The following is a 23,600-nucleotide window of genomic DNA, read 5'->3' as shown; positions in this document are numbered from 1 at the left end:
AAATCAATAGGATTGTTGTATGCGGCCCTGTAGCTAGATTTCAGATAAATGGGGGACCTCTCTGACCCTTCCCCCCTTTACAGGGGTATGATGCAGTGGTGTATTTTGTCACCACTGCTGTTCGCACTTGCAATAGAGCCCTTGGCAGCAAGAATAAGGGCCTCCCTGGATATTACGGGATTCCTCAATAGATCAGGGGTGGACAAGGTCTCATTGTACGTCGATGACACCCTATTATATCTGGGGGATATGACTACTTCCCTTTAAAATGTTATGTCCCTTATTGAAAAATTCAGGACCATATCAGGTTTTTCCATTAATTTGAATAAATCGGTCCTGTTACCACTGGACAACCTATCACATCCGTTACCGGAGTGTGCCCAACATCTCAAGGTGGTCACCTAATTTAAATACCTGGGTGTTCATGTTACAACGGACCTAAAGTCGTATTTGGATGTGAATTTACTCCCCTTTGTTGGAAAATTCCAATTTAAATGCTTGACATGGTGTGAACTCCTGCTGTCAGTTGTGGGAAGCACTAACCTGATTAAAATGGTTTGGAGTCCACAACTGTTATACATATTTCACTTCCCCACTTGGATAGCCTGTAGGTGGTTCACTCGTATTAACACTTTATTTAGGGATCTGATCTGCCAGAATTAAGTTATCCACACTCCAATTAGGTAAAGTGCAGGGGAGTTTGGCTATTCCCAACCTTAGAATTTATTTTGTGGCTTCCCAGCATCAGCATCTGGCGGGATGGGGTCTACAAAACCAATCAGACCCCATACGTAATTTGTTACTACTTCCGGAGTCAGTATTTTCCACAGTATCCCATTTAGAGGCAGGGTTTCCTGCTGTTCCACCTGACAGCCCTACAATAAATATAATGAAGAAGCTTTGGTATTTTATGAAAACTAGTCTACAGATAGAGGGCTTACCTCGCCCCCCCTCCCCCTTCCGCCAGGAGAACACAATGACTGGGCGGGAGGGATTCCACTGTCAAAACTGTCTGTGTTGATGGGGGAATCGAGGTTGCAGGAAAGAAATCTATGGCCGGCAATTAAAGTTGGCTTGCAGGTGCAAATAGGAACAAGGTCTGAGAGATTTTGGGGGGGAGGTATAGGAGACATGCCTAATGTCAATACCTATCTCAGTTTCACCCCTCCCAAAATTATTTTGGTGCGAGAAAAATTGACATACCAGCATAGAAACGCTTTAGGAAAATTTTTCTCTATCTGGCAATCTTGTCTGGATACACCGGTACTCACCCTTCCCCAATTGGTTCTGCATAGGCTCCTGCAGGTGTGATGGATTACAAGCTCCGAGGATGTATACACTGTTGTAATGTGCAATAATAAGACAGTGGATAAGCTGTATTCTCTATGATATATCTCCTTAAGTAATACAACGTTTGTACCCTCCTTCTGACGAGTTTAAGTTTTTGGGTTTTTTGTGCTGTAATGCCCTGTACACACGGTCGGATTTTCCGACGGAAAATGTGTGATAGGACCTTGTTGTCGGAAATTCCGACCGTGTGTGGGCTCCATCACACATTTTCCATCGGAATTTCCGACACACAAAGTTTGAGAGCTTGCTATAAACTTTTCCGACAACAAAATCTGTTGTCGGAAATTCCGATCGTGTGTACACAAATCCGACGCACAAAGTGCCACGCATGCTCAGAATAAATTAAGAGACGAAAGCTATTGGCTACTGCCCCGTTTATAGTCCCGACATACGTGTTTTACGTCACTGCGTTCAGAAGGATCGGATTTTCCGACAACTTTGTGTGACCGTGTGTATGCAAGACAAGTTTGAGCCAACATCCATCGGAAAAAATCCATGGATTTTGTTGTCGGAATGTCCGATCAATGTCCGACCGTGTGTACAGGGCATTAGTGTAGTTGATTTTGTATTTCATTTCTTTAAATTCTTCTTGATCTTTTTCTTCTATGAGAACTTGTCAAGGTGCATAATAATTTTGTTCAGTAATCATCTTGTGATATGTGTATATTATGGCAAAGGCTTGGAATTTACATTGCAATGTACTTATCTGTCCATGTATGTACTTTTTTATGACTAAATAAAAAAAAGTATTTGTAATAATGTAAAGAAATGCCCCCCCCCCCCCCCCAGGTTTAGTCATTAATGTATTAGTATGCACTTCATACTAGTACATTATGGCAGACTTGCCTACAAACTGATCCTTCCAGTGCAGCGCTGTCACGGCTACTCCAGCACTTCTGCACATTTATGACATAAGAGATCTCCAGGGTCCCTTCTGTTATAGAAACCCTGCCTGTCGGTGGTTTTTGCAATTCTTCAGTTTACTACCGCTTTATAAAGTGCTATATGATGACTCAGCATACCTGGAATATAACAGCCCCTCTCAGCCACACACCCATATGTAAAATTTGCAGCCCTGGACATGAACCACCCTATGGGAAGTGGGAAGGGGTGTGTCTGTCCTTACCGTACCTAAATGTTCAAGTTTCCGACTGAGCTCTTGTGGCAACGTTGGGAGTCGGTCTGTTTAATGTGGTTCTAAAGGCAGATGTTTTTTTATCTTGATGCATTGTATGCAATAGGATAAAAAAAATTTCTGTGTGCAGCAGTCCCCCTCAGCCCCCCTAAAACTTACCCGAGCCACAGCTAGATCCAGCGATGTGCACAAGTGCCTTAGCCGTTCCGGGACTTTCCCTCTTGATTGGCTGAGACACAGCAGCTGTGCCATTGGCTCCCACTATTGTCAATCAAAGTCAGTTAGCCAGAGGAGAGAGAGGGGGCCAGGCCGAACCACAGCTCCATCTCTAAATGGACACAAGGAGCTGCGGCTTGGGTGCCCCTATAGCAAACTGCTTGCTGTGGGGGAACTAGGCAGGAGGGAGGGGCCAGGAGTGCCGGAAAAGACCCGAGAAGAGGAGGGTCCGGGCTGCTCTGTGCAAAACCACTGCATAGACTAGGTAAGTATAACATGTTTGTTACTAAAGTTTTTATTCTTTAAAAATAAAAATATCACATTAAGAAGTAGAATGGAGCACCTTATGGTGCCTGCTACCTAATTTCAGTCTTATTTAATCAAGTCAGTGCAGCAGTTTACTGTACTTGATATCTTACTTACAGAATTCACCAAAACAAGTGGAACAACAACAATTTCCTTACTAGGAAAGAACAGATCCACAACCTGGTTAATTGAAAAAATGTCAGGGAACGAGCCAGAGGATAGTTCCGCAGACCTGGCACAGTAGCCAATTCCCAATATGACCACACCCGCACAAATACACGCACCATGGTGAGCATGTGTGTGTGTCGGTGCACGCAATGCATGTCAGATCCTGGAGCCCTCAGGCCTTTAAAAGGATGACTGTGGCATATGGACATTGCTGACTGGTTTTCAGCTTCCTGTTTCCTGTACCTGGCTTGCCCTTGGATACCTCTTGTCTTGTTCCCAGCTCTGACCTGGAACCTCGGCTCTACAACTTTACATAGATGAAAGTCTACAAAAGGGATTTATCCATCCATCCTCTTCCCCTGTAGAAGCAGGAATCTTCTTTGTTGAAAAGAAGGACCATACTCTCAGAACCTGTGTAGATTACAGGGCGTTAAACAAAATTTACCATTAAAAACTTCTACCCCGCTCCATCTCATACCCAAACTTTTTCAAAGATTTTGAGCGACTCAAGTATTCACTAAACTAGGTCTCAAGGGTGCCTACAACTTAGTCCGAATTAGAGAGGGAGAAGAGTGGAAAACGGCTTTCCGAACCCGTTCCAGACATTTTGAATACCTTGTAATGCCTTTTCGGACTTTGCAATGTCCGGGCCACTTTTCAAGACCTCGTGCATTACATCTTTAGAGAATTTCTGGATCACTTTTTTATTGTCTATCTCGATGATATTCTCATTTTCTCACATTTCTCTCATTTAAAAAACAAACCATCCAGTTCCTAGGGTTGATTATATCCACTGATGGTATCGCTGTGGACCCCCCAAAAGTTGTCTTCTATCCTTGAATGGCCTGCCCCAGTGGATAAAAAGGGGATCCAAAGATTTGTGGGGTTTGCAAACTTCTACAGGAGATTCATTAGAGTGTTCTCATCCATCATTGCTCCCATTTCCCAGCTCAGAAGTCAACACTCCCGATTCCAGTGGTCCCAGGAGGCTCAGGCAGCCTTTGACAGACTGAAAGCCCTTTTTACTTCCGCTCCAGTACTTCGGCACCCAGACCCTCTCTGCCTTATGTCTTGGAAGTAGGCACCCTCAGAGGTCGCCACTGAGGAAATCTTGTCGCAGCGTATGGGGCCTAAAGCCTTGCTTCATCTGGTGGCTTTTTCTTCTCAGAAGCTGAGTCGAGCAGAGAGGAATTATGATGTCGGTGATGGGGAGCTACTGGCTATCAAAACAGCCTTAGAAGAATGGTGATATCTTTTGGAAGGAGTGGCTCATACTGTGATGATATTCACGGATCCCAAAAATTTAAAGGTAACTCCACTTTCGTGGGGAAAAAAAATAACACATAAAGAAAAAATAATATAGTGTGTACAATTGCGATACAAGTCATATTGTAATTGAATGTTATTAAAAATTACCTTTCCTTTTTCAATCTACAGCACAGTAATTTTCTATAAATGCAATGCAGTATGACTACACGGAGTTGTTCTGTACACAGAATGTGTACTGACCACACCCCAGAAACATTTCCTGCTTGTGTGATTGTGAAATAAGGAGTACATTGCACTTTATTGCTAGTTTTAAGGCATATAACTATTTCTTTTGCATAGTATCAGGAAATTTACAGCATATTGCACTTTTTTGATATATATATAATTTTTGTATATGCACCTTGGATATAATTCTGCATATGCACATTTGATTTTTGATATAACACTGCACTTGTTTTGTATCAATCTGCTTGTGTGATTGGCTCACCAATTTTCCCCAGAAGTCTGCCTTAGATACAAGACAGATTTCAGGCATCCCCTGCAACAAAAAAATGTCATTTTTGGTGAGATACTCCCAATAGGAACACGTCTAAAGGGATGCAGGCCCAGCAGCTTTCCTCATTAGTGCTCTGCGGGTGCACAACTGATAGATAATTATGAAACCACTCCCATTAGACCTACTTAGCACAGAGGCACAGACAAACACACATGGATTTCTTCAGAATAACAAAAGGTAGGAATCTGCAACAAAGGTTGTTATAATCCTTGCAATGTACATAGATCACCCAAAGGGGGATGTTTTTTTTCTCAACAAAAGTGGAGTTACGCTTTGAAATATCTCAGGACTTTATAAATGCCTTAGGCCTCGACAAGCACGATTGGCTTTGTTCTTCTCCCGATTTAACTTTCACATCACCTACTGGCCGGGATCTAAAAACGGCAAGGCAAATGCACTTTCACAAATGTTCCTAGAGACCCCTGAAGTGGCTTCCTCCAGTACCATCTTATCGCCAAATACTGTAAATTTTTGCTTTTGCAACCCGATTTTAAAATCGGCTATCCAGCAAGCTTATGCTCAGTGTCCAATGTCTAAAGTTCGTTCCTTAAGAAAACAATGTTTCTTTCTGGCAAAATTACAACATTTTCATACCACAGGAAACAAGGACCTTAGTCCTGAAGGCATGTCCTGACCAATTGGCAGGTCATTTTGGGGTACACAAAACCATCAAACTCATCCAATGATCTTTTTTGGTGGCCAGGTCTGAGTCAGTACTGTACAGATTATGTTGGCTTCTGTACAAGGTGCCTTCACAACAAGGGAAGTAACACTAGAGCCTGGGGCCTGCTAAGCCCTTACCAATTCCTGATTTGCCTTGGAAAATGTTGTCCATGGACTTTATAGTTGACCTGCCTCCCACTGAAGGATTCACATCTATCTTTGTAGTCGTTGATCAATTATCTAACATGTCACATTTTGTGCCTATGATGGGTGTTCCTGCTGCCGCAGACACGGCTCACGCTTTTATTGAAGAATTAATGGGACTTCATGGCCTGCCCAGAAGCATTGTGTCAGACAGAGGTGTACAGTTCCCCTCCAAATTTTGGAGCAACCTTTGCAAAGCCTTAAATATTGATGTCTGGTTGTCCTCAGTCTACCACCCACAAAGCAATGGTCAGACAGAGAGGACCAACCAGACCCTTGGAGCAGTATCTTCATTGTCTCTCCACCTTCTCACAGGACAATTGGGTATCTCTGCTCTCCTGTGCTGAATTTGCCTACAACAACTCAGTGCATGCAGCCACTAACCAAACCCCATTTTGGGCTAAATATGGCTTTCACCCATGCTTTTTCCTGGATCCCCTGCCAGAAACAGCTGTACCCACAGTGCAAGACAGAATAACCTCTATCTCTACAAACTACCAGATCCTGCAGGAGGCAATACAAAAGGCCCAGGACGACTACAAGAGACACTATGATAAGAAGAAAAAGGGAGAACCCGACCTTTAAGGTTGGTGACAAAGTCTGGCTCTCTACGGCCAACTTAAAACTCCCCTGTTCTTCTCGTAAGCTGGGGCCGGACCATTTGTAATTAGAAGAATTATCAAATCTTTGGCTTGTGAACTTACTCTTTCCCAATCTTACAAGATCCACTTGGTCTTTCACGTGTCTCTTCTTAAACCTGCTGTTCCAAATCGTTTTTCAGGAAGAGAAGACCCACCACCACTTCCAGTTACTGTTGGCGAGGAAGCCGAATTTGAGGTGGAAGCAATTCTGGACTGCAGAAAACGAGGGTGACATATTCAGTATCTTGTGTGGAAGGGATACCTATCTGAAAAAAATTTGTGGGAGCCCGAGGAAAATATTTTTGCCCCCAATACACGTCAGATCCTGGCGCCTTCAGGCCTTTAAAAGAATGACTGTGGCACATGGACATTGCTAACTGGTCTTCAGCTTCCCGTTTCCTGTTCCTGTGTTTGCTGCTGTTTCTGATCACCTGTTACCGACCTTGCTTGCTCTTGGATACCTCTTGTCTCGCTCCCAGCTTTGACCTCGGATTGCCCACAGATTTTCTCTTGTCTTCTGTCCTGTGTATGACCCTGGCTTGCCTAACCATGATTCTGACACCTGATCTGCTGACCACTGGCTTCCTGCTCTGCTATCGTCCCTGACTATGTCTTCTGCTATGCCTTGTCTGCTGTGATCCGCCTTGGTGCCTACCTACTGTACCAAGCCTACAGTACTCACCTGTTGCTCCAGCCTGCAGCACTTACCTATTGTATCCAGCCTGCTGTACTTACCATTGCGACCTGCTTCCTGCTGTGTGCAGTCTGCACCACCTTCAGCTCTCCTGGATCCTACTTCACACCTTATCTGGGATTCACTTGCAAAAAGATCTCCACGCCACCATCTCTCATCTGTGGCACAGCTGGCAACACCTGCTTCTTTGGGCTTCGTGTCCCCTGTTATGACCTTCAGGGGCACCGAGCACTCAACTGCAAAGAGGGCCCTCTCAGCATTTCAGGACCAGCTTCAGGACCAGGTACATGACAAAATAACACTGGGATAATTCCCCAGAAGAAACCGGTCCCCAAAAAGAGCCTAGGACAATAAAAACTTGTCTGTTAGAAAAGAGCAGCTGTTCTATACAGTAGACCCATAGAGTTCCCCTGACACTTTACACATGGGTAGGGGAGAAGGGATGAACACCCTTTCTAAAGACAAGGACTCTAATAAAATACAGTGTAGATGTTTTTAATGAGGGATTAAGCTGAACACCCTTGCCCACCAATGACATGTAGCTGCCAAAGACAGATATCTGCGCAGTCATACCTGGTCAAATCTTGTAGTGTTAGGCTTTTCAGGAAGGTGATGACTACAAGGATACAAAATTTGTCTCTTTTCACAGAAGGTCATCTAAACATTTCACAATGGGAATACCAGGAAAAGGCAGTAGACTGAACACAAGGGCTGGTGCTTCAAGAAGCAGCAGGTGGGGGACAGGTAAGGCTGCTTCTGGATGACCTTGCACATCAGGGAGTCCCTCTGGAGAAGATTCTGAGGGATACTAAGTACCATGTGGGTGTCCCAACATGATCAAGGGACCAAGTATTTTCTGAGGAGGGGAGTGAAGACCTGTATAAGGTACCATTTCAGAAGCTGCACACACACCCTAGTGACCTCTGGTCCTTTCCTCCTCTCCTGAACTGAGCTGCAGTGCTGTCATCATGCACAGTTACAGGTGAGGGACTCAATTCACCCCGCAGCAGCATTGCTTACATTACTGGATTATGCCTGGCTGGTGACACAGGGAGACAGCCTTTTGTGCCTTCAGATCTGTGTGGTAATTTGCAGCTCCAGAGAGAACACGAGGGAGTTTAATAAAGCTCTAGTCCTATGAGTCACATCTTACTTCTCAGTAACTTCTTTCCCTGCTGGGTACCTCATACCTCTCAACTGTCCCAGAATGGGCAAGACCATCCCAAGATTTCATTGAAATCCTGGCATCCAGCACATCCAGGCTAAATCCCAGAGCTGGAACTCGTTCTGGCTTTGGGCTTCACTAATCCCCCTGCTCCGATCTGGTTTTGACCCCCCTAAAGTGCAGCCGGCTTCTCCTCCTCTCCCTCTAGCTGCGCTGCAAGAAAATCAAATCAGTGTCTGCACCCAGTACCCTCTCCCCCCCACCATTCTAATCTCCATCCCCACGCCGCTCCGATTCCCCCGTGTGCCCTACCAGCACTGCCGGCTCTTCTCCACTCCCTCCTGCTTGCTGCAGGGCACAGGAGAAGAGCATCGGATTCAAGGTAGAGAGGGGGAGGGGGGGGGAGCAGTAAATATGTTTAACCCTGCTATTTCCCCAAAGCTCCCCAATAGGGCTGTTAAAAATGTAAAAAAAATCCCCAAAACTGTAAAAAAAACCCCCCAAAAAAACAAAAATAAACAAATAAATAATTATGGTTCACACCTTGGTTCCTGAAGAGCGATGGGCATACAGATTGCTCTTCAGAGAGCATTTGACAGGCAGTAGGGAAGCGTTAGATCACCTCCGCCCCACCTGCTTTTTCCCCCTTAACCCCCACACGCCGCAACTGTCCCCTCCCGGCCATCAACATTTAACCACACCCACTGTTAAACCACGCCCACTTTTGCTGCGACACACTACACGTGGCACAGGTCGCTCTCCCCCTAAAGTGTCCGTCATTCTCAACATCAATAGTTGGGAGGTATGTGATTCTGAAAAAAAAAACATTCTTCTCTTTTAAATTAATTGTAAAGGTTACTTTTTTTTTTTTAAATTAAAAAAAACAAACATTTCATACTTACCTGCTTTTTGCAATGGTTTTGCCCCTCTTCTGGGGTCCTTTGCTAGCGCTCCTGGACCCTCCTCCGTTCCAAGTTCCCCTATAGCAAACTGCTCACTATGGGGGGCACTCGTGTGGATGCACTCCCAAGCTGATCTATGTGTGTCCACTGACACACATAGCATGGCTCAGCCCCTCCATCTTCACATGATTTGATTGACAGCAGCAGTAGCCAATGGCTCCAGTTGCTGTGTCTGAGCAAGTGAGAAGAGAGACAGAGCAATGCTGCTGCTCTTGAGCACAGCACTGGATCGAGATTGGGTTCAGGTATGACCATTTTCTCAGCTTATAGGAAAAAGTGAAAAAATCATACCAGAACCCTTATCCTACCTCCCTGACCATTTGGGACCAATTAAATATATTGGGCCAATATGCTCCTCAGACGTCTCCTCTGGCGCCTCTAGGAGCCTATCCCTGGTTTCCACAAGGAGAAGGACCTGGGTTCTTTAGTTCCTGGGGCTCAGATAGGAAAGTTGCTTGTGCCATATTTGCCCCACAGGGCACCTTGTCATCCCTCTCTGTTTTGCTCCTTTTTTGGGACTATTCCCTTTGCAACCTGGAGATACTGCCAAATAGCAGTCTTTCTAAATAAAAAGTCTTTCTAATAAAAAGCCCCAAATACGATCTCTCAATACGCTTACCACCATTGAATCCCTATGCGTAAATCTCCCAGAATCTAAGCATCTTTTGTCACAAATGTATAAGCTTGTGCTCAACGTACAGTCCACATCCGTCACCTACTATATCAGAGAATGTGAAAGAGAGCTGGGACAGGATGTCACCCCCTCATAGTTTCTTAGGATGATCAGACTAACACATACCACTTCCATTAGCTCACATGTCTAAGAAACCTTGTATAAATTGGTATGTTATAGGACCCCAGATGTTTCCGATGGTGGACGCTTGCTGTTGGAGGGGATGTGACCAAAGGGGCATATTTCTCCATCTTGGGTGGTCCTGTCCTAAGATTAAGACCTTCTGGGAGGCCATTACCCCGTGGATTAAAAAAACGACTCTTAGACCAATAAAGAGCCCTCATATGCACTCTCTTTTCCATGGGGTTCCTACCTCTGTTAAATTATACAAAAAGAGTGTCACCCATCACTTGCTAAATGCAGCTAAATCCCTGATCCCCAGGTTCTGATCACAGACATCTTGTCCCTCACTATTAGATTGGAAAAGGGAAGTAGACACTATCATGGAAGCAGGATGGTGGATACACATAGTCAGAGACCAACAAGAGAAATTTAAAGAAATCTGGTCAGGTTAGATGTATTACTCATCTGAGATCCCAATGAACAAAACTTAATCCCCATACAATGTCTAATGACACGTTTGCCATCGATGCACGATCCCCCCCATAGATGTACCCGACACTAGTTAGCTAGGGTTGATGTTTGTTCTCTTTCCATCCTCTCTCTCTGAGTTTTTCTCCCCTTCCCCACAACTTTTTTTTTCTTTTTTCTCTCTACCACACAAAAGTGGTGCCTCGTCTGAGATGCATCAGACCATTGTATACACAATATACACCTCAGGTATATTCATAATGATGTGAAATACAGTATACTATACTTTGGTTCAATCCCACCTACTCGCTCACACCCATGTTGATGAAGGTGTGGGGACAGGTGAAGGACCCATGTGCCTTTCCTGGAAGAGTACATATCTTAAATACGGCTTACAGCTTGACTTTGTTAGACCTGTTTCTGAAATGTAAACCAGACGTGAACATTTTATTTATTTGTGGATTTCTGTTATTATGAATCCTACTTATCTTTGTTGTAAAATTCAAAAATTCTATTTGATTATGAAAAAAAAAGAACCCTTATCCTTGAAGAGGGTCTGTTAGAGATTCTAAGGAGCAACCCCACATGATAAAAAATAAATCATGAGCATGAAGACTGGCTGTCCACGAAAGGTGGGAGACGAGCATGCCTCTCTTTCTCATGAACCATATCACTCCACATACCCTCAACATAGGAAGGGTACCTTGCCAGGGTGGAGCCCTCAGGCAAAGCACTTTCTTCCCATGTTGATGAGAACAAGGGCCTCTTCCCCACAACCCTAGCCCTAGTGATAGGGAACTGTGGGCTTATTGGAATCCTGAAGCCCCCTTTAAAAATAGAAATCAGCCTCCCCAAGTGAATGAGTAAGGTGTACATACAGTAGTAACCCTACTCATTTACAGAAAAAGGTTAAGAGTAACAAAACACACTACACACTTTGGCAAGTCCTTCATTTAAAAAAAAAAGCCACATGATGATATCAATCAGTCAATCATGATGAACAGCACCTGCCGAAAAAAAACCACACGACCTGCCCATTCCCAATGGAGAATTGCGCTGAATGACATACCCCGGGCTGCCACCTGAATTGTAAACAAAGGGATGGGGATGGAATTGACTAAATATGGCCATGCAGTAAAACAGGTTCCTTTTTTTTGGAAGTGATTTTACAGATTGTTAGCCAATTTCACTACCTAATCGTTCTAGATACCTCTATGAATCTTGCTTTCTTGTTATTGTCTCCATTCCAAAAGCGTTTGGTATCAGGGAGTTTTCTTTTCCCAGGGGTGGGCTGGTGGCTCTGCTAGAAGAAAACAAAAATAAAAATAAATTTATGACTTATATAATCACTCTGTCACCTCTGAGCTATTGTAAAATGAACTACAATTGTAGGGCTTTCTCTGGCACTTTCTCAAGTGAGCAACTGCTCCTCACAATGACAACAAGAATCAACAGATGAGTATCAAAAGGCTAAATCACTTTCAGGGTATCTTATCAGTGCATGTATAGCTGGCACCAGGGGACAAATAAGGAATAATTGTCATGGTCCTGTCACAGTTCTCTACACTGTCCTAAATTAAAACAATCCCCTTACTTTTGGGATTTGTGATGGAAGACAGACCGATAGATACCTACTCTTGTAAAGCAAAAGCTGATATAATATAATAATATATTTTTTGACTGGAGTATTGCTTTAATATACACCTGTGGGAAATTCCCTTACTCTTTACAAGCTACTGACAACGGCTAAATTTTGAATTTTCTTTCATTTGATGTCCCAGTAACACAAGGTCATGAATATGCAATAACTGATCCTAACATTTCAGGGTGTGGATCTCCACCAATTAGGCCAGGGACCTCACACCCCCTACCCCCAAAAAAACCTCCCCCCTCTTTTTAGCCAATTTCCCCATTAATTGAATAAAAAAAAAATAGAAATGGCTCAAATACTAATATGCTGGTTCCCGAGTCTTTTCTCTTTGGAGCTGCCATGTGAAATGGTCCTTTAGGTGCACACATCACTGCTTGGTGATGTGGACACTTCTCACTTGGTCCATTAATGGGGTTCTCAAAGACTCCTTAGGATTCCAACAGCAGGTAGTGAAGTCAAGAAAAGCGACAGTGAAAAGAGTATCATATTATAGTTGATTTGAGTAAGTTAAAAAGGGCTTAGGAAAGGTTTATTTTTTAAATGTGAAATGAGTGGAAGTGGGATAGATGGAAGGTTTCTAATTTTGCCTACATGTGGGCCTTTAACCATGAACCACTCTGAGGAACAAATGAGATAATACCACAAAGAGATATATATATATATATATATATATATATATATATATATATATATATATATATACACAGGGCTTTTTTTCTCAAACAATAGGTGCTGGAACTTAACCACAACCCCACAAAACCCCTCCCCTACACACAACCTGCAAATCACATCAAATAGTGGGTGTGGTCAGTCAAATTTCACGAACAGTAGGTGGGTCTTAAAAGGGCATTAAATACCAGGATTGCACTACATACAGAGTGCAGAGCTGTCACTTGTAAACACAGAAACCAGACTTCTGTGTTTACAAGTGATTGTGGTGAGCAGGCACCAAAGGGTCTGAGCCAAAGGTGGTGGCAGTGAGTTCCACCAAGTTCTCCCTGAAAAAAAGCCCTGTATATACAGTATCTCACAAAAGTACACCCCTCACATTTTTGTAAACATTTTAAAATATCTTTTCATGTGACAACACTGAAGAAATGACACTTTGCTACAATGTAAAGTAGTGAGTGTGCAGCTTGTATAACAGTGTAAATTTGCTGTCCCCTCAAAATAACTCAACACACAGCCATTAATGTCTAAACCGCTGGCAACAAAAGTGAATACACCCCTGGTAAAATTGTCCAAATTGGGCCCAATTAGCCATTTTCCCTCCCCGGTGTCATGTGACTCTTTAGTATTACAAGTTCTCAGGTGTGAATGGGGAGCAGGTGTGTTAAATTTGGTGTTATCGCTCTCACTCATTCATACTGGTCTCTGGAAGTTCAACATGGCACCTCATGGCAAAGAACTCTCTGAGGAAATGAAAAAAAGGATTGTTGCTCTACATAAAGATGGCCTAGGCTATAAGAAGATTGCCAAGACCCTGCAGCATGGTGGCCAAGACCATACAGCGGTTTAACAGGACATGTTCCACTCAGAACAGGCCTCGCCATGGTCGACTAAAGAAGTTAAGTGCACGTGCTCAGCATCATATCCAGAGGTTGTCTTTGGGAAATAGACGCAGGAGTGCTGCCAGCATTGCTGCAGAGGTTGAAGGGGTGGGGGGACAGCCTGTCAGTGCTCAGATCATACACCGCACACTGCAGCATATTGGTCTGCATGGCTGTCATCCCAGAAGGAAGCCTCTTCTAAAAATGATGCACGAGAAAGCCCACAAACAGTTTGCTGAAGACAAGCAGGCTAAGGACATGGAACCATGTCCTGTTGTCTGATGAGACCAAGATAAACTTATTTGGCTCAGATGGTGTCAAGCGTGTGTGGTGGCAACCAGGTGAGGAGTACAAAGACAAGTGTGTCTCGCCTACAGTCAAGCATGGTGGTGGAAGTGTCATGGTCTGGGGCTGCATGAGTTCTGCTGTCACTGGGAGCTACAGTTCATTGAGGGAACCATGAATGCCAACATGTACTGTGACATACTGAAGCAGAGCATGATCCCCTCCCTTCAGAGACTGGGCCGCAGGGCAGTATTCCAACATGAGATAAAGACCCCAAACACCTTCAAGATGACCACTGCCTTGCTAAAGAAGCTGAGGGTAAAGGTGATGGACTGGCCAAGCATTTCTCCAGACCTAAACCCTATTGAGCATCTCTGGGGCATCCTCACAGAAGGTGGAGGAGCGCAAGGTCTCTAACATCCACCAGCTCCGTGATGTCATCATGGAGGAGTGAAAGAGGAATCTAGTGCAACCTGTGAAGCTCTGGTGAACGCCATGCTCAAAATGGTTAAGGCAGTGCTGGAAAATAATGGTGGCCACACAAAATATTGACACTTTGGACATTTTCACTTAGGGGTGTACTCACTTATGTTGCCAGCGGTTTAGACATTAATGGCTGTGTGTTGAGTTAATTTGAGGGGACAGCAAATTTACACTGTTATACAAGCTGCACACTTACTACTTTACTTTGCAGAGTGTCATTTCTTCAGTGTTGTCACATGAAAAGATATAATAAAATATTTTTAAAAATATGAGGGGTGTACTCACTTTTGTGAGATACTATGTGTCTATATAATTTATAAAACACCTTCTTTATGTACATTTTTACCATAGCTGCACAGACTGCTGCACAGTTAACTTAAGCTTTATTTACTTGAAATCCCACATAGAGACAAAAATTACATCAGATTGTGATGAAACGCGTAGGGAGGGACTTGTGATGTGTGTTCAGCATGCTGGACGTCGTGGCATTTTTGCTGGTTTGATTGATGCACATTTTTCCTATGTATAGATGCATTACTGAATGGCTTTGATGATGGTATCTGCCGATGTGTGTGGTAATTACGAGATGCGGAACCCATGGAAAATATTTAAAGGCACAGCTTTCTCATTTACTGCTTCCCATGTGTTAAGGTTATTGCTGGATTCCAGAGGATCCCTGCTTTTTACCATTGCTGGAGATTTTGAGTACTAACCAGGGCCTTTTTAGACCACGCTATAACCTGAGAGTCTACACCACCTGGTAAGCTGATTGGCCTCATCACTGTGGTGTTGTGTGCACTAGTTTTTAATACTGAAGCTGGTGTTGGGATCCTTCCTTATAAGCTAACTATAGTGTATGGACTCATATGGATTTTATTGTTATCATAAGGTGTTTTAACCGCTGCACATACTTTTTTTTATATACCTTTACTTTGTGATCAACAAATTGTTGCAGGGTGCTTATTTCTTTAATTTCTGAACACAGAGGTTACATGTTTTTTTATGTTAAAAATTACATAACAATCTAACCTGTTTCATGTGTAACCACTCTTTGTCATGGGGTCTGATGTGGTGGTTTCTTTTTTTTGTGGCTCATGAAAAAAGAAGTAAAGAGAAATCTCCCAAGAGGTCCACATACAGCATTACACGCCTGTTAGAGCTTCTAACTCGCTCCTACTCTATCCAAATTATTTTTACAATCTTGGGCTGGAGCTACATTTCAGTGAACTGTAAATATCTTCTAAAAAAGCCTTTTTTAAGCAGGGTGCCTTCAGGTTTCTTCAGGGGTGCCTTGGCAAAATGCCTAAAAATTGCCCATAAATTGTATACAAGCCAGAGGGTGGTTAAAGTCTGCCTTTTAATTACACAAAGCCACAGGTTTTTACTGTGCACCAGGCCCGGATTGGCCATAGGGCAACCTGGGCACTTGCCTAGTGGGCCGCGGTTGCCGGGGCCACCAGGCTGAAAGTCCTTGTGGGGCCCAAGGCAGCTGGGCTGCTCTTTGAGCCCACGCCACTTATCCAGCCTCTCTGCGGCTACTCGGATCTAGATGAGACACCTTTGGCCTCTCCGTGTCCATTCGGCACCCGTATAGGTCAGCCGTCGGTGCAGGGGAGCGTGACTGCGAAGGGGGGAGGAGCCAGAGCAGACACCTGCTGCAGACACCTTGGGGCTGGATAACAGAAAACCTGAGTGCAGCCCCCCCGTAACCTGGAGAGGAGGAGCAGTGGGGGGGGGCAGCTGCATATAGAACAATCATTCTCTTCATCTTCCTCCTGCAGTATCAGAATGCCTGCGAGAGGTAGAGGAGAAGCAGGCATTTCGAGACTGCAGGAGGAAGATGGAGAGAATGATTGTTCTATATGCAGCCGCTCCCACTGCTCCTCCTATCCTGCTTCTTTCTGCTGCCCCCCCTGGGCTCTCCACCCCACCCGTACTCTTCGCCTCCTCATGCTCTCCACCTCCTTCATGCTCTCTGCTGCCCCTCTGTGCTCTCCAGCTCCCCCCATGCTCTCTGCCATCCCCCCAGTGCTGTCCACCTCCCCCTATGCTCTCTGCCGCCCCCCACAGTGCTCTCCACCTCCCCCCATGCTCTCCGCTGCCCCCCTGTGCTCTCCACCTCCCCCCCCCATGCTCTCTGCCACCCACGTGCTCTCCACATCACCCCCATGCTCTCCTCTGCCCCCCCTGTGCTCTCCACATGACCCCCACGCTCTCTGCTTTCCCCCTGTGCTCTCCACACCCCCCATGCTCTCCACTGCCCCCCACTGTGCTCTCCACCGCCCCATGCTCTCCACCGTCCTCCCTGTGCTCTCCGCCTCCCCTCATGCTCTCCGCTGCCCCCCATGCTCTCCACCTCCCCCCATGCTCTCCGCTGCCCTCCCTGTGCTCTCAATGGGAGGTTTCTGGACTTTAAGTGAAGCAGCCTCCATCCCAGGTTCAAGAGAGAAAAAAGGGGACATTGGGACTTTAAATGAGGCAGTTGACAGGTTGGGGTTGAGATAAAAAAATATATCAAGTTTATTGCATGAGGTAATCCAGGTATATATCACATGTGGAGGGTTGCATGTGCATACGCACAAGACATAACCTGCATAAATGCATGTATATAAAACAATCAACATGATATCTAAACAATAAATTGCAATTACAAATTACATGAGGGGAATACATATATAAATCTGGAAGGTACATGACAACATAATGTAAGAGGTGAGTATAAATACATAAAAAAGTAGATCTGGGTAGAATCCTATTAAAGCAAAACGGCTGCATCCTTGATGCCCGATGCGTTTCTGTGAATACACTTCTTCAGGGGCGGATGCTATAGGATGTAACATGTATCCAGCTGGTGTAGTGTAGAGACTGGGCCAAAAGGGTTGTCCTTCCCCAGAGCACAAACCATCGCTTACACAATGTAGCCAATAATTGGTCACAGTGGTGGATGACTCTCTTGGTGTGCTTGGAACAGGAGCTTTCCAGAGCTGTGGCGTCTGCACGTGTGCGGGAGTAAGGACTGCGCCTAGGGGGACACCTGATATGCGTCCCGCCCACCACTCTGACCAATTATTGGCTATATTGTGGAAGCGATGGTTTGTGCTCTGGGGATGATGCCGATGCATGCCTGTCCTGTGTTGGTTCCTTTGCCACCTCAGCTCCGGGGAAGGACAACCCTTTTGGCCCAGTCTCTACCCTACACCACAGCTGGGTACATATTACATCCTATAGCATCCGCCCCTGAAGAAGTGTATTCACAGAAACGCGTCGGCCACCAAGGATGCAGCCATTTTGCTTTAATAGGATTCTACCCAGATCTACTTTTTTATGTTTTTTTTATGTGTTTATACTCACCTCTTACATTATGTTGTCATGTACCTTCCAGATTTATATATGTATTCCCCTCATGTAATTTGTAATCGCAATTTATTGCTTAGATATCATGTTGATTGTTTTATATACATGCATTTATGCAGGTTATGTCTTGTGCGTATGCACATGCAACCCTCCACATGTGATATATACCTGGATTACCTTATGCAATAAACTTGATATTTTTTTTAATCTCAACCCCAACCTGTCAACTGCCTCATTTAAAGTCCCAATGTCCCCCTTTTTCTCTCCCTGTGCTCTCCACCTCCCCCCATGCTCTCCGCCGCCCTCCACCTCCCCCCATGCTCTCCACCTCCCTCCCTGTGCTCTCCACCTCCCCCCATGCTCTCCGCTGCCCCCCTGTGCTCTCCTCTTCCTCCCTGTGTTTTCTGCCTCTCTGCCTCTCCCCTGTGCTCTCACCCCACCCCATGTTCCCATGTACGGGAGGTTTTGGACATCACTGCAGCCACCATCTAACCCACGTTATCCATTTTATCTGTATCCCAGCACTAGGGCATAGTGCTGTGTTTGTCAGTACCTTGATTTTTTAATAAATGTTATCGTTTTTTAGCCACGCAGTGTGCACTACGTACTTTTATTTCTATTTCATGTGATATGATCTGCAATTTTGAGTGCCATCTTCATTACCATGGGACCATCTGCCTAGACAAGTCTTCATCCCCATCCACTGAGTGTGGTAAATGCTGGTTTGACCCATCTGTTAGTTCAGGGGTCCATATGCTGAGGTGAGCGGTTTGGCTGGCCGGTGGTGGGATCACGGATATGTAGCACTGCATGGAATATCTAGAGCATGTACATCACTACAGAGGAGAATCCTTTCCCTACCTATATTTGATTCGACTGCGAAGGGACTTTATTTGGACTTAGCGCTGCACTGCATTGTTTACCACCCCATGTTCTTCCCTCTTTTTTATCCATCCCTCCATGCTCTTTCCAGGTCCCACCTCACCCTCCCCACACCTCTGCTGGGTTCTCCCCTCCCCTCTTTCAGGGGATCTGTCAGGGTGGAGAGTGGGGAAAGGGCCAGTTAACATGTCATGGGCTGCTCAATCCAAAATGCCCGGGCCTATTTTTTGTCCCAGTCTGGGCCTGCTGTGCACCATTACAACCTTCTAGCTGTTAGTGTCCTAACAACCGTTGTCGTCATTGGTTGATAAGAAGGACATCGGGCACCTGCACATCATCCTTGTTTGCCTCTCTTCATGAGCATTGGGGTCACATTGGCTGAGTGAGGGAGAGAAACCGAAGGAGAAGAAAAACATTGGAATACTAGTCAGTACCAGTGTGCAAAGGTGTATTTGCTTTGGAAGAACAAATCACCGCTAACGTTGGGTGTCCTACAAATGTGGATGTTTCTGCATTATGTAAAAGTATTAGTTTAGTTTTTAACATTTTAAAATGGGGTGCCTCAAGATTGTTCAGAATTGTAAAAAGTGCCTTGACTGAAAAAAGGTTGAGAAACACTGCTCTAGAACAGGGGTCATCAACCCCCGGGCCGCGGCCCACTGCCGGGCCGTGGCCTGTTTGCAGCCGGGCCGCGAAGGCTGCACTGTTTGACGAGCAGCGGCTGCGGAGCGAGCAGAGAGATGACATCATCTCTCACCGCCTGCCCGCCCGCATCACTGCTGTTCAGTGCTTACAGCGGGGCCGCTATACTGAGGCGAGCGAGCAGAGAGATGAGATCATCTCTCACCGCCCGCCTGCATTGCCGCTCTTAACACTCACAGCGGGGCTGCTATAATGCTGAAGGTGAGGCGGGGGAGCAGAGAGCTGAGATCATCTCTCACTGCCCGCCTCCATCACTGCTCCTCCGCCGACACAGCGCGGAAGAACACCAATACACTGCTGGTGTTGAGACAGATCATCTCTCACTACCCGCGCCACCCCCCCATTACCGCTGTTCTCCCTCACTACCCACTACTCCAGGCTTGCCTCTGAACTAATGCGCACACCTGTGCTGCCACCACTGCAGTGACAATCTTCCTGTGGTGGCAGGCGACGTGGCAAATGACAAGCTGCATCTGATGGCAGGTGACGTGGCAAGTGACAATCCAAATCTGGTTGCAGGTGACGTGGCAAGGAACAAAATCCATCTGGTGGCAGGTGACGTGGCAAGTGACAAGCTGCATCTGATGGCAGGTGACCTGGCAAGTGACAATTCACATCTGGTGGCAGGTGAGGTTGCAAGGGACAAAAAAGCATCTGGTGGCAGGCAACATGGCAAGTGACAAGCTGCATCTGAAGGCAGGCGACGTGGAAAGTGACAATCCACATCTGGTGGCAGGCGACGTGGAAAGTGACAATCCGCATCTGGTGGCAGGCGATGTGGCAAGTGACACTCTGGCACATTCTGCATTATGGTGAGTTGAACTATTTCATTATATATTACAATGTAATAATAGAAATAATGCGCTTCAATCATCCTGACATCATAACAATGATGGTGCCGGGATGATTGAAGCGCCAACACCAGCCATTGCCCCGATAAATTGCCCGCGAAAAGCCGCATAGGCACTCCGTCGCCCCCCCCCCCCCCCGGGCCTTGGCACAATTTTCTTCAACAGCGCCGGTCCCCGGGGCCAAAAAAGGTTGGGGATCACTGGTCTAGAACAGGCTGAGTAAAGTAATCTGTGTTTCTCCTGCAGTGATTCCATTAAAATTGTACTGTGTAACCTCTTTAGCAGCTCGTTTATTATAAGCTCTTGTGCTGGGCTTGTTTGGTGCTTCCAATTGGTTTTCCTTCCCAGGAAAGTGTCCAGTTTCTTGGCTTTGCTACAAAAAGATGGCATATAACAATTGTCACCATTTGCAGACAAGATAATAAGATATAATATAGAGGGCAAAAACATAGTTAAATGTAACAAAGGTGACACAAAATCAAAAATGCTGGAAAATTATTTGTATTAACAGCAATACCAAACCAGAACAAGTATAATAATTTGATTTTGTTTAGCTGCATTAATACATACATTACATGCAACTGCCAATTATTATTTAAAGCTCAATTCTGAAATTTACATAGTAGCAAGCAAAGGACTACCTGGGTGTGCCTCCCTTTTGGGTAAAAGACACCAACAATTCACACTCATAATTGCAAAACAAGCATTGTATTAGGACTACAGGAGACATACAGAGCCCTGATAGGCAGCTGACAGGGTGCGCGCACAGAGAGGGCCGGTGCTCAGAATTGTACATTTTGTGCTGGCATGGTTGCTATGAAGCTACAGTATGTGTTCACCAGCATCATAGATACTGATGACTCATCTACAGCCCATTCAGCTGCCAGCCAGGAGATTTCCCTGTCAACAGATGAAAGTAAACATAGGGTCGGATGCTGGTTCCATTACCCAAATATGGCAATGGCTATATTTGGACAATGATGTCAGTCAGCATCCATGTCACTTTGTTTACTTTCAGCTGTCAGCCAGGGTATTTTCTGGCCGGCAGCCAAATAGGGATGAGTCTTTGGTTGCTACAATGCTGTTGGCTGCAGAGCCAAACGTGTCCTAGCTAGCTAGGGACTAAACATGCACTGAGGACAGTGTATCTATAGTATGAACAGTCCAGCTTTAGTGCTATCCCCCCATGTAACAGAATCATGTACGGTATATGTTCCCGAAGGGACAACAATCTACCACCCACACCAGCAATTGTTGTGTGGTGGAGCAACAAAATTTTAATGAATGTCTACGACACTCTGTATCAATTCCACTGTATTTTCTCCCTGGTGTACATGCCAGATCCTCTAAGAATTGGATAAACCGCCAAGAAATAGAGAAAAGTCACCAAGCTGTTACCTGGGTAAGTGGGAGAAAGCCCTAAGGGACTGTTGACTGTCAACCATTTGAACTGACTGTTCTGTTTGCACTTTTTTATACCTAGCTTATCATGATTCTGTGTCATGAAACGGATTCTTTTGGGGGGTTGGAAAAGAATGTATGCAGGTTTATTGTCATGGCCATTTTGTGGGAAGATAATGGGATTCATCCCAGGTATGCTACTATTTATGCATGGGGTGCAACCCTTTCTGGTGTTCAGATTTAGCCCTGGTTCACACTGGTGCGATTTGACATGTCAAATCGGCGGCAATTGCCGGCAATGGCACCATACTAATCAAAAAGCAAAAAATCCAAATCATTCAAAAAGTAGTTTCTGGACTACTTTTTGCGATTTCGGGGTGCAATTTCCATTGACATCTGTGCAGAAATCCGCACAGATGTCTGTGAAATCGCAGCCAAAATCGGGACTCACATGCGGGAGTGAAATCGTGCGAGTTCAGCTGAACTCTCACGGCTTCATTCCTGCAGCTCAGTATGAACCTGAGCTAATGGCTTATTCACGCTTAGTGCATTGAGCTGAAAAATATAGAAATGCTGCATTTGTATGCAGCACAATGCATGCCAGCACATTACAATTGTTATTGTTAACATCGTTAAATTAAGTGTTGGTTGAATAAAACTTAGAAAAAAAAACAGCACTGCAATGGATTGTAATACCGCATTGTAGCACGCATGCACAATGCACACCAATGCACAGGTTATGCTCACTATACTACATACCCGCTGATGTGAATGGACTCTAAATGTGCTAAAAACTGTCCTAAAAAAAATATTCTCTTTAACTGATAAAGCTCCGTACACACGGGCTGAAGGTTCAATAGAAACCGTCCGACATTTGACTCGTGTGTAAGGCAGTCGGCCCACAGAAGCACACCAAATGACCGGCTTCTGTCGAAGGGGCTTGGCTGAAAAGGGTCTGCCAACTGGCTCCCCGTCAACGCTCTCAGTCAATGGCTGAGAGCACTGACTGGAGTGTTCTGGCCTGGGGGGCGTCCCCCTGTCAGAATACAACAGAACAGCAGGGGGATCGCTGTACTAACATTAACACAGCGACTCTGACCTGAGCTGTCAGTTTTTTTTGTTTGGCCCGTTGTGTTGAATGAAAATTAACTAGCTGTGTGTACTAGGCGTAAGGCACAGCTGTACTATTGTAATGCAGTAAACATGCTCCTGGAAGAGCGTGTGTATTGGCTCTCTTTTCATCAGGAATAGTGTTCACACACATAAATAAACTTTTTACTATTCCTCTATGAGCCCAGAGCTATTGGCTGAATTCCATGACATATTTTAATACAAAATGGCTATGACACCTCATTTATCATCTGCATGAGGTGATTCAGCTACAAAAAATGCACAAAAAATGAGTATATTAAAAAATCCGTTAAAAATAATCACCCTGTAATAAAAAAAAACAAAAAAAAAAACAATAAAGAGCATATAAAAAAAAGGAAACAAACACAAGAACATCCTCATTTACTGAAGCTTTATATATTTATTAACTTTCTTTATTTCTGTGAAAAAAACATCAAACAATACAAAATAAAATTAGAAAACATTCAGAAAATGTAATGACACTGGTAAATCTCTTGGGCTTTGTACACATACAGGATTGTTTACAGATACACTATATTACCAAAAGTATTGGGACGCCTGCCTTTGCACGCACATAAACTTTAATGGCATCCCAGTCTTAATCCGTAGGGTTCAATAATGAGTTGGCCCACCCTTTGCAGCTATAGCAGCTTCAGCTCTTCTGGGAAGGCTGTCCACAAGGTTTAGGAATGTGTCTATGGAAATGTTTGACCATCC

General features: G+C 44.9%; 1 protein-coding gene across 4 annotated transcripts in view; it reads right to left on the bottom strand.

The window, feature by feature from the left end:
• Positions 1-23,600, bottom strand: part of LOC141132716 (serine protease FAM111A-like) — a 104,824-nt gene that overhangs the window by 15,456 nt on the left and 65,768 nt on the right. The window contains exons 5-6 of one of the 4 annotated variants that reach the window (XM_073621466.1): positions 20,626-20,724; positions 11,804-11,896 (exon numbers count right to left, since the gene is read on the bottom strand). In XM_073621466.1, the coding sequence (XP_073477567.1) occupies positions 11,804-11,896; positions 20,626-20,724 (192 nt within the window). The remainder of the gene's footprint in view (positions 1-11,803; positions 11,897-20,625; positions 20,725-23,600) is intronic. The other 3 variants (XM_073621467.1, XM_073621468.1, XM_073621469.1) reach the window with 3 other exon arrangements.

The sequence above is a fragment of the Aquarana catesbeiana genome, linkage group LG03 (genome assembly GCF_042186555.1).
Source record: "Aquarana catesbeiana isolate 2022-GZ linkage group LG03, ASM4218655v1, whole genome shotgun sequence".
Taxonomy (NCBI): domain Eukaryota; kingdom Metazoa; phylum Chordata; class Amphibia; order Anura; family Ranidae; genus Aquarana; species Aquarana catesbeiana.
Note: the sequence above shows the minus strand (reverse complement) of the source record. Positions and strands in the feature narration are given on the sequence as shown.